The following is a 12,293-nucleotide window of genomic DNA, read 5'->3' as shown; positions in this document are numbered from 1 at the left end:
GAGATTCTGCTTTGTGCCAGGTGTAAAGGCCAAGGTACAAAGGTGGAATGGATGGTGTGAGAGTTATAGAAGGACTAGAGGCCCAGTGCACAAAATTCGTGCACTGGGGGGAGGGTGTCCCTCAGCCCAGCCTGCACTCTCTCTAATCTGGGACCCCTTGGGGGATGTCTGACTGCTGGTTTAGACCCGATCCCTGTGGGACTGCTGGTTCCCAACCACTCGCCTGCCTGCCAGCCTGATCACCCCCTAACCACTCCCCTGCCAGCCTGATTGACTCCTAACTGCTTCCAGTGAGGCCATCTGGTCAAGGGACATTCTAGAATTAGTTTAGATAACTTGAGTGTTCTAAGAATTTGTCCATTTCATCTACATTATCTAAATTTTGACATACAATTTTTCTTATACTTTACTAGAGGCCCAGTGCACGAAATTCGTGCATGAGGGGGTCTCTCAGTCCCGCCTGCACCCTCTCCAATCTTGGACCCCTCGAGGGATGTCCTACTGCGGGATCGGGCCTAAACTGGCAGTCAGACATCCCTCTCACAATTCAGGACTGCTGGCTCCTAACTGCTCGCCTGCCTGCCTGCCTTATTGCCCCTAACCGCTTCTTCCTGCCAGCCTGATCACCCCCTAACTGCTCCCCTGCCAGCCTGATTAACACCTAACTGCTCCCCTGCCAGCCCGATTGCCCCAACTGTCCTCCCCTGCTGGCCTGATCTCACCCGCAACTGCCCTTCCCTGCCGACCTGATTGCCCCTAACTGCCTCTGCCTGCCTGATCACCCCCAAGTGCCCTCCTCTGCTGGCCAATTTGGTTCTGATTGGTTGGTTTCTATGGCAGTCAGCGTCAAAAGCTCCACCTCCTAGGCAGCCATTGGCTCCTCACAGTTGACCCACATTTGGTTTTGATTGGTCAGTTTCTATGCCAGTCAGCATCAAAAGCTCTGCCTCTAGGCAGCCATTGGCTCCTCACAGTTGACCCAGATTTGGTTCTGATTGGGCGGTTTCTATGCCAGTCAGCATCTCTGGGCCTATCAGCAGGGCCTGATCAGAAAGGTGGGGCTGATCAGCAGCCCCGGTGGAGGCCTGGAGAGAAATGGAGGTGCAGCTGCTGACCAGGCCCGGAAAGAAAGAGAGAGGCAAGTGCTGATCAACAGCTGCCACAGAGGCTACGGATCAGACCCTGCTTCTCTCTTCATGCCTCTCTCCGGGCCTGATTCGCAGCCCCCTCAGCAGTCAGTGCTGGGTCACCATGCCTGCAGCTATAGTAGTCAGTGGTGGGTCACCACGGCAACCCAGCACTGACTGCCGGACTGACTTCTGGTTGCTTGAGCCTCCTGGTTATTGTGGATGTGACGGACCCAAGGTTTTTATATATTAGGATGACACAGAGCCCCTGTCCTAGAAAACATAGTTTAAGGAGAAATACAAATAAGTAATTCCAATTCAGTATCAAAAGTATTCTAGTACAGGCTAAGTGTGGAAGCGCTATGTAACACAGGGAAGAGGTGATGGCTGGCAGCAAGGGTTGCAGTAAATTTTCTCAGAAGAGAGATAGTACTTGGACTGGGACTTGGAAGATGAGTAGAATTTTCCAGTCAAAGAAGGAAGGTCACACCAGGTAGAGGAAACACCAGGCACATAATAGAGGCCTACAGGATAGCTCCCAGGGTGCCTGAGTTGCTCAAAGGCCAAGACTAGGGAGAAACGTTTCCTCAGAGGACATCAGCCAACAGACGTAGTTAGTTGGGTGATTGAGTTGGTTCCTTTTGGCTCCTTGTGCATGTGTGCAAATCCACCAGCCTTTCACATGGGAATGAATAAACTTCAGAAAAGCTGTAAGCCATTCCCTAGGCTTTCTTTAAGGAACTAAATGCTAATATTCAGTGTTTATTGTTGTTTTCCTCCCACAATATGCCCTCCCATCACCTCGTCTTTCATGCAGTGCACCTAAGTGGAAATTCATTTCTTATTAAAAGCCCACCTCCTGGTTGTTTCTCCCCTTGGGTATACCTGATCACATCATAGGCTTAATGTTTCTGCGGTAGGGTGTGTGTGTGTGTGTGTGTGTGTGTGTGTGTGTGTGTGTGTGTGTGTGTCTGCTGTGTATGGGTGTGTGTGGTTTTAATGTTTGCTATTTTGCTATTTGAACAAAGAATTTTATCAGTTTTCAGCTTTAAAGTGAAGGGAATCACACAGCTAAGCCTCTGCTCTTGCTGACATCAAGTTGTTCTTTCGGTGGGTAAAGAAAGGGGGCATTTTGATACTTACAGAGTTAATTTTCCTATCGAGAAAAGTATCATCTGAGCGAAGACTGAAACGAAGGTAGTAGCTTGCATATATGCCATTGGCAGATACCATGCTTATTTTAGTCAGTAATTAATCACAATGTTTATTTCTGGAGGCCCTGGGCTGCTCTGCCTATCTATGCATTCCACTTCCATAATGTATAAGCCATGATGTTTATACAACCAAAATCAAAGATATCATATCGGACAATCTTTCAATGAGGTTTTGTTTTTTAATAAGGTATTCTCAACCAAAGGACTTGTATGCATGCATATAAGCCTAACCAATGGACACAGATGCCATGGGGGTGAGGTCATGAGTGGGGAGGGGACAATGGGGGGATAAGGACACATATGTAATACCATAATCAATAAAGAAAAAAAAATAAGATATTCTGATTAAGCCCTAGCCAGTTTGGCTCAGTGGATAAAGTGTCGGCCTGCGGACTAAAGGATCCCAGGTTCGATTCTGGTCAAGGGCACATGCCCAGGTTGTGAGCTCAATCCCCAGTAGGGGGCGTGCAGGAGGCTGCCAATCAATGATTCTCTCTCATCATTGATGTTTCTATCCCTCTCTCCCTCTCCCTTTCTCTCTGAAATCAATAAAAATATTCTTTAAAATGAGATGATATTCTGATTAGACTGGATATTGAGAAAAAAAGCTTTTGTGTATTTAGCAAGAAAGATTAGAATTTATGTTCACTTATCAATTCCATATCACTTCAATAAAATCACTTACTTCCACTGAGTCTCCATTTCATGATTATTTAATGTGAGTTTGCCAGTGGTGGTTTGAAATAAAATGGTTGCCTACTTAGCAAATGGGGCCACTGAAAGGATTTTGTCATTGTTTGGAGAGAGAGAAACAGAGGGCAAGTGAAGCATGACAAGACTGATGTCCTAGGCCTAAACTTTTGATACCAGCAAATTAGGTGAAAGAATTAGCTATCTGGACAGGCTAGTGAAACTCAAGAGAGGAGAGACTACAGCACAGTCCACAGGGCAAATGCCACCAATTCTCCATCATTCCCCTTTTGCCTTCCTTACCAGCCAGTGAACATCGCATATGCCATACACCTCCCTGACGCCACTATGTCACCCACATCCCTGACTGTTGGTCTTTGTGCTTTTTCCATAGGAATTTCCACTATATCACCATCCTCCGAGACCCAGTGTCGCGGTACTTGAGTGAGTGGAGGCATGTCCAGAGAGGGGCGACATGGAAAGCATCACTGCATGTCTGTGATGGAAGGCCCCCAACCTCTGAAGAGCTGCCCAGCTGCTACACTGGTGATGACTGGTCTGGCTGCCCGCTGAAAGAGTTCATGGACTGTCCCTATAACCTGGCCAACAACCGCCAGGTGCGCATGCTCTCTGACCTGACCCTCGTAGGCTGCTACAACCTCTCTGTCATGCCCGAAAAGCAAAGAAACAAGGTCCTGCTAGAAAGTGCCAAATCGAATCTGAAGCACATGGCATTCTTCGGCCTAACTGAGTTTCAGCGGAAGACCCAATATCTGTTTGAAAAAACCTTCAACATGAACTTCATTTCGCCGTTTACCCAATATAATACCACTAGGGCCTCTAGTGTAGAAATCAATGAGGAAATCCAAAAGCGAATTGAGGGACTGAATTTTCTGGATATGGAATTGTACAGCTATGCGAAAGATCTCTTTCTGCAAAGGTATCAGTTTATGAGGCAGAAGGATCATCAGGATGCTAGGCGGAAGCGTCAGGAACAACGCAAATTCCTGAAGGGAAGGTTCCTTCAGACCCATTTCCAGAGCCAGGGTCAGGTCCAGAGCCAGAATCCGAGTCAGAATCAGAGTCAGAACCCAAATGTGAATGCAAATCAGAACATGACTCAGAATCTGATTCAGAATCTGACTCAGAGTTCGAGTCAGAATTCAATCCAGAAGGAGAACCGGGAAAGCCCGAAGCAGAACCCAGGCCAAGAGCAGAGCGATAGCAACACCAGCAACGGCACCAATGACTACATAGGCAGTGTAGAGAAATGGCGTTAAATGGCTCCCAAAGGCTTTTGCTCACTCATCCCAAAGCGCCAGTAAAAATATGGCAAATCTGAAAAGATGAGAGTGTCCAAACACATCTTGCTTCCTTCAATTTGGAAGCTAATAAAAGTTAAGATGTTGCCTTTACAGTTGCCTTTCAATTAAATGTTATACTGTGCGTGGGTAGAACAAATTTCAATATGTAATTTAATTGTCCCCCCACTTATTTTTGGTTTGTTGGAGTATTTATACAATCCAACAGCCAAACTAGACTCAAGAGAAATTGCTCTTTAGATATTGTAAGAAGTTCTTAAATTCGTTATAAAGACAAAATGAAAACAAAATGTGACAACTTATCGCTTAAAAAATGGACTTTAAATTATTTATGATACACTATTAAAACTCAGTCTTAGAAGCATTTTTTTCAGGGGTTAGCATGAATATAAACATAAAAAGCCTAAAATTAATCACACAACCTTTCATTTTCTACATTTTACCAAAATGTACAAAATGAAAAATTTCTCTCCCAAACATGGGTAGTTTTATGTAAAAGTATTGGCTTTTCAAGTAGAACAGGACCATATCTTGTTATTTAAGAGATATTTAAAATTTTAAACTTTTTCTACCTTCTACTCTCAAAGGTTTTAAACAGGGTGTATCTCATATTAACAAAACACTTTTTATTCTAAATGGAATACCAATGTAAAGACCTAATTTCCAGATACTTTCTGGGCACTGTAATGTCAACAATTCTGGAATCTTTTGGCGCTGCTTCTCATTCATTTTAAGGCTTCTGAGTTGTGCTCATTCCAAACTAACCCATTTATAGAATCTTCCTTTGTCATCTAAATGGTGTGTTGCTGAATTTATTGTGATATATAATCCTGGATAAAAGTCAGGATTTTCTATAGAATTGTCTTATCAATATTTGTGTAGTGAAGTCCTTATCAAGAAACTCTTGAACAGGATAATGTGTCTAAAAATATTGCTGAAGTTATTCTTGATCAAATAGAATTGAACCTGAATGTGAATGAATTGTTATTTACTTTTGTATATTTTAATTGTAATGTTTTCACTTGGGCTGGCTATTTCTAGCCCATTATTTTTTTTGTGTTGACAGATTGTAGACAATTACACAATAAAAACAATGGTAGACTAAGCATTAGGATAGCCAGTTATTCAATAACACCAAATGCTGTACCTTGATTCTTTGAGGTTAACCCTCTACCAGGTTTTGCTTTAAGAAAGAACCAAAGGAGACAGTGTTCTGCCATGAAGTTAAGTATCAGCATGTAAGTTGAGGAACGTTAGTCTATAAATAAATACTCTAGGGTATTGATTATGAATTGAGCAGGGCAAAAAAAGAAAGTACATAACCCACTGTTCCATGAAGCATTTTACAGATTTTGTTGTACTTTTGTAAGAACTTAACACTAACCCCCTTGCTGTCGATCAAACAAGGCAACTGGAAGTGGCATTTGTTTTCAGAAGGGCCATGCTTAGAAGTGTGACCATAAGACACATCTTGTACAATCTGCTCATTTGCATGATCTAGTTTCATCTGTAATAATATGGCCACAAGCTGGACAAGAAGCTGAGTATTTGATTTGAAAATAAATTTTCTTTACTCTGAGCTTGTGCCAGAATTCCTAAATTTTGCTTTATCTGACAGTATTGCAGTCCTGGGAATTCTGAGAACTGAAAAACTGAAAGGAATTTAAAAAAATAAAACATACCTTCAAGTCAAAGTATTTTAGAGTGAAATATTTTGTGTACATTGTGTTTTTTAAAATAAAGACTCTGTAGATCACTGTGGTATTTCAAATTTGTTTCATTTTAATTGATAATGTTTGCTCTGAAAACTGATAGTTACTGTTAGGAAGTAAGATGAAGCCTGAGCCAGTGGAAAAGCTTGTTTCAGAAAATCATTTTGTGTTGTTGCTGTGGTGTGCATGGTTTGCAGAGATTAAGTGCATTTTTTTCTGTCTGTACTGATTATTGTATATAGGGGATGTTATAAATATACTTTTTTTGTCAGCATCATGATTTCAACTGTAAACATCTGTCCAAATGGTGTAGCTTTACAAACCATTCATAAATTTTGTGTAATTTAACAATAGATATGAAATAAAGTTTAAATTGCAGCCTCTGAGTAATTTCGTTATTATAGTTGAGGTATGTAGCTTCTAGACATTATGACTTCACAGACAGAATTCTCTTTTCTCAAGGAGTTTCCTTTTTTCCTTTTGGCCACCTGATATGGAAATGAGATGGCCCATTCTAATCTAAATGGACTTAGCTTTGGCCGCTTTCCTATGGGAATCCACACTCTTTCCTCTTTTGAGTAAAACAGTTGTCCATGAACGACAAGGTTTGCTATTGTATTTTAGTTATCTGAGATTGCTATAACAAAATACCCTAAACTGGGTGTTAATAACATAAACTTATTTCCCATAGTTCTATAGGCTGAAAGTCTGAGATCATGGTGCCAGAATGGTCAGGTTCTGGTAAGGATCCTTTTATCCCTTGCAGAATGCCATCTTCTTGCTGTGTCCTCACATGGCAGAAACAGCTAACTAGCTATCTGGCCTCTTTTTATAAGGGGACTAATCCCATCTATGAGGTCTCCACAGTCATGACCTAATTACCTCCCAAAGGCCCTACATACACCACCACATTGGGATTAGGGTTTCAACAGATAAAATTTGGGGAGGGGGCACATTCAACCCATTATACTATGCAAATGAATGCATGTTTTAATTTAAAATTCATTAAAGTATATATGTGCATGTCTTAGAACATGCAGGAAGGAAAAATAGCACTCCTTATTCCTTATCTATCCCCTGTGTCCACAGGAGAAAGGTTAAAGGTAAGCAATAAAGTGTTGATTTTTAAACTTATGGAACACAAGGTACTCTAATAATATCCAATATACATTTTTCTCCAAACTTATGGTTAAGACTATAGATGGGGATTATTTGTCCTTTCCCTTTTCAAAAAAGAATTTAGGTATTATTTCCTTGGGATTAGAGGGGACTTTAACTATACTCAGCATGTAAACTATTTATACTTAGAAAATTTTGCCCATAAACTGTTTATCTACACTAATAAAAAAGAAAGATGCAAATTGGCTGTACCTTCGCAGCACCCACCAGCCAATCAGGAGTGAGTATGCAAATTAGCCCAACAAAGATGGTGGGTTAATTTGCATACGTGTGCCGAGTGGCCAGGGGTGGGGCAGGACGCAGGCATTCCATACCCTCCCCAGCAGCTCCGGGCCTCTGGGCAACATGGGAAGGCGGAAAGGTGGCTCCAGGATGGAGCGAAGGCAGAAAGGCAGCTCCGCACCCAAGCGAAGGCATTGCCTGCAGCTAGGGGAAGGAAGGCCCATTCTTGCACGAATCTTCGTGCATCAGGCCTCTAGTTGAGTAATAATTGAGTAACGAAAGGTCCTGATTGTATAAGGGTCCCTCAACCCCTTGGGAGGAATGGTGAACAGGAACATAAAATATTTAGAAAATAAAGACTTTTTCCCTTGAGGAGGGCAGCCTTGGAGATCTGGGCTCTATTACTGAAGTGGGGAATAGGTAGAAGACCTGCACTATGCTTCAGATCACAAGTTCAGGGTTGACTACTAAGGAAATTGGCTATTGACGTAGCCCAGAGAGGAGCTATAATGAATAATTAATTCATTAACCCAGTATCTAAGGACTTAGGATTCTCCATAGGAATATAACCAAATACGAGCAGGGCTATCTTGGAGGGGTGGGAGGTCTACAAGATCTGTCACACGTGCAGAGATGATTTCCTTCCATGGGTGGTGGTGTAAAGAAACATAAAATCATCACATGACAGGTTTGAGACAACTACAATTTCCCCATGCCTGAGACACAGAAGAGACCAACAGAGTAGTCTAGGGTGATGTGATGTGCAACCCACAGATTTCTTGCCCTGACTTAAGGAGGAATTTCTATCAGTTTTACTAAGGATCAAACTATGCAAACAAACAAAAACCAAGTATTTGTAAATCGTCTAACAAGACACAGTGCATTCAGAGTCCAAATGTAACCTCATGGGATTGTGGGATAAGGTAATCCTAATTAGATCAACACCTTAAAAATTCTAAAGTAAATTTATAATACATCAACAGACCTTCACAAATGTTTAAAACCCTTGAAACTGCCTGAGAATAGTATCTTTAAAACAAAGCAAATCAGTTGTTTCTCAGTACAAGAGACACTGTTCTGAGTAGCTAGAGCAGGGGTTCAAAAACTATGGACCTGGGCCAAATGCAGCCCTCCACCTGCTTTTGTAAATAAAATTTTTGGAACTCAGTCATGCACATTCTTTACATATTTCCTCTGGCTATTCTCACACTACAGAGGCAGAAGTAGTTGCAACAGAGATCTTATGACGTGAAAAGCCTAAAATATTTACTTTCTTGCCCTGGAGAGAAAAAAAATTGATCAACCCTTGTGTTGGAGAGCCAATTAAAACTTCCTAAACAGTGAAATCTTGGCAGAGTTTATAATGATCCCGGAGTCTGAGAGAATATAGAGGTGTGATTCAAACAACATACTTCCCAATAACACAACATTTACTGAATATACACTGAATGGCCAGATTATTATGATCTCTGAACGCATAATAATCTGGCCACTTAGTGTATATATTAGAGGCCTGGTGCATGAATTCATGCATGGGTGGGGTCCGGCCAACCTGGCCAGGGGGAGGGGACATGGGCGGTTGGCCAGCCTGCCTGCTGGTCGAACTCCTGGTCGAGGGGACAATTTGCATATTAGCCTTTTATTATATAGGATATACACTGAGTGGCCAGATTATTATGTGTTCAGAGATCATAATAATCTGGCCACTCAGTGTATATTACATGAAAGTCACTGCATTAGGCTTGAGAACAGGGAAGAATCTGATCTTTTCTCTCAGGATTATGGAAGTCTAAATCAAATGCTGTGTCACAGAGTATAGTTAAAAGCTTAATTAATTTTTCAGTGTGTTTTTGATCACATGCTTCTAAAAAGTGAAAACATAGCAGTATGTAAAGTAAAAAGTGAAATTACCTACACAACTCTCACTCTCCCAAAATAACGAATGTAATTTCTTCCAGACCTCCTTGTCTTATTCACATTCAAATCTAATATTCCTCCTAGTCCTCAACTCTCTCTTCTCTCTCTCTCTCTCCTCTCTCTCTCTCTCTCTCTCTCTCTCTCTCTCTCTCTCTCTCTCTCTCTCTTTCACACACACACAATCATGTTGATAGCAAAAATGAAACCATGTTGTTGTCATTGTTACTCAATTTCCATTTTTTAAAAAAAGTTCAAAAGTATATCATGATTTTCCTATAAAACTGGAATATAATAGATAGTTTGCCCTAAACCCCCAAACTGAGTACTGCTGATGTTATAGGTTGCGAGTGCAGGCCCTGGATCCATATTGCCAGGTTTGAATCCCAATCCCACCACTTACTAGTTTTGTGACCTTAGGGAAGTCACTAATCTCTCCATGCCTTAGTTTCCTCACCTGTAAATGGAGAAAATAATAGTTCCAACTTCAGAGGGATGTTGTCAGAATTAAATGAGTTCATATTTGTAAAGCACTTGGAACAGTACTTGACACAGAATAAGCCTTATATGGTTTGATAGTATTATGATGATGGTTATTGTTATTAGTATTGAAGGCTAGATGCCTAATGAGTGCCTATGTGTTTAATAGCTAAAGACTGACTCTGAGATCAAGAATTGAAAATGTTGGCAAGAAAAGAAGCAAAAGGTAGTATATGTCCTATTGTAACCAATTAAAGAACTTTTCATATATATATATATATATATATATATATATATATATATATATATATAACAAATGTTACAGAATTAAATGTATAAATACCCATTTGAATGTAGCCAGTGATAAGTATTCTGAAAGATCCACAAAATGCCAAGTGAGTCACTCTCTTCAGCAATGAAAATGCATTATCTGACGTCCCTGGCTGATTTGGAATCTACTTTATTGCACTTAGCCAAAGATGACTCACCACCAGCCTCCTTCATTTCCAACCCAGCTCTCCACCCATCATTGCCAGAGTATGGGCTTGTTTGTACAATGAGATCTGAGAGAGGCCCAAAGGTCGAACTGCCCCCATCACAAGTCTAGGTTGGTGTCTGGAATTCCCACACTCCAAGTCTGTACTCTGGGTGAAAGCAGCCTGTCCAGAAGACCCTATTAAAATGCATATATGCTGCCTAGGAGGTAGGAAGGAGAGTAACCCATTAAAAGTTAACACATAATAATTTATCAGATTAGCAGTTACAAAGGACCCTCAGGGAAGGGGATACCCAAGGCTTGTAAATTCAGGTAGCTCACTTCACTTTTAAAAAAAAGGGAAAAGAATATTTTGCTTCTATGCTATTTGAATTTTAAAATTTTGATGTTGTTGCCCTAAGGGCAGGATACGGTTCAATAATCCTCATCAAGTCTCATTAAGTTGTATAAATGCAATGCTCATTATGCCTGGTTAAATCTTGTGACTTCACTAAACTTGGTAAGATTTAATGGTGCCTAACTGGGCTTAAGAAAAGTTTAACAATTTTTGTGATTTAAAAATGCTCCACTGGATTTCATGTGACTTAAGAGAACATGAGAGGATGTGTCAAGTGTAAAAAGAGAGTGCTATACCATAGCTTGGTAGGACTGAACCAGCCAGCTGGAGCCAATCCTAACCAACCTTTTAATGGATTAATTAAAACACATGAGTGGTTTTTTCTTCAGGCCTGAAAGAGGTCTTCTCTCCTTGAAACTAGTTATAGCAGGATCCTCTGCCCATCAAGGTCCTAGGGATTACATGGCAACTACTCCTGAATTTGATTAAAGAGGCAGATTTAGGCTTCACCAAACTACACAGGTAGGAAGGAAGATTAAGTAAGATGCCTCAGCATTGAGTAGTCAAGAGGAATACAATTTACTGAGAACAAGCTTGACATAATAGACATCAGTAGTTTCCCAACGTTCCCCAGAGCCCATTGCAGTTGAAACCATGCTTTCCTCAAACTCCCAGGAACTTGGCAGGTGGACATTGTTTTGATTTCCCAGCACTTCCACTGTAAGTCAAGTTTCTCTGTTGCCTACCTGGATGGTCATAATACTTTTTCAACCACTCTCAAATCCTCAGCCTCTTTATTAACCACCATACTCACCTTCCTAAAACTGTCTTGAAATCTAATTTATGGACTTGTAACCTCAGAATCCTCCCTGATGTATTTGTTTAAAGATGCAGATTTCATGGGCCCCACAGATCTTCTGAATCAAAATCTCAGGTGCAAAATGAGGTTCTTCTTTTTTTGTGTGAGATTCTAAGATGCTTAGGAAAATTTGAGAGCTACTTGCTTAAATGATAGGTCTGATTACCACACTGTCATCAGAAAGCATTGGGGGCTCTCTACTATCTGCAAATGAAAGCCTACACTCATCTAAATGCAGTAAATTCTCTATAATCTGAACCCAGTGCTCTTCCCAGACTTGATGTAGAATGCCACCCTGCTTGAACCTTTGTTTCAGGTTAGAGTTCTGAGTTCTTTACTCCCTTTTCAGGACTGGGCCTTCCAAAATGAATTTGAATTGGAGTTTTTGAGATATCATTGATTCTAACAGGTTATATATAAAATCTTACATAGGCTGATTGCCATCTTAATAGAGTTTTAATGAACTCTAATAAGCTTTGTGTCAAATGCAAGTAGCTACCAATTAAAGCAGGCAAGTAGAGCAGATGATAGTTTCCACCTTGAATGTGTCTGTACAGAACATAGGAAGCCAACCAAAGATAGGCACATTTCAAGCTGATGGAACCTCCATAAGGCATGATGACAAATTGGTCATTCAGATCACACTGGAAGCTCTACTCTCATTCCCTGCTTTAGCCACCATGCCCCATGTAGTGGCTAGGCCAGACTCAGACTCTGGAAACACTCCCATCCTGAGTCTGG

At 41.1% G+C, this 12,293-nt stretch overlaps 1 protein-coding gene across 6 annotated transcripts in view; it reads left to right on the top strand.

The window, feature by feature from the left end:
* The window catches only part of HS6ST2 (heparan sulfate 6-O-sulfotransferase 2), a 364,462-nt gene extending 358,024 nt beyond the window's left edge, over nucleotides 1-6,438 (top strand). For all 6 annotated transcript variants that reach the window (XM_080651925.1, XM_080651926.1, XM_080651927.1 and 3 more), the window contains one exon: nucleotides 3,426-6,438. In XM_080651925.1, the coding sequence (XP_080508051.1) occupies nucleotides 3,426-4,311 (886 nt within the window). In that variant the 3' untranslated portion in view covers nucleotides 4,312-6,438. The remainder of the gene's footprint in view (nucleotides 1-3,425) is intronic.
* The last annotated feature ends 5,855 nt before the right edge of the window (nucleotides 6,439-12,293 follow it).

Source organism: Plecotus auritus (genome assembly GCF_963455305.1).
Source record: "Plecotus auritus genome assembly, chromosome: X".
In the NCBI taxonomy this organism is placed as follows: domain Eukaryota; kingdom Metazoa; phylum Chordata; class Mammalia; order Chiroptera; family Vespertilionidae; genus Plecotus; species Plecotus auritus.
Note: the sequence above shows the minus strand (reverse complement) of the source record. Positions and strands in the feature narration are given on the sequence as shown.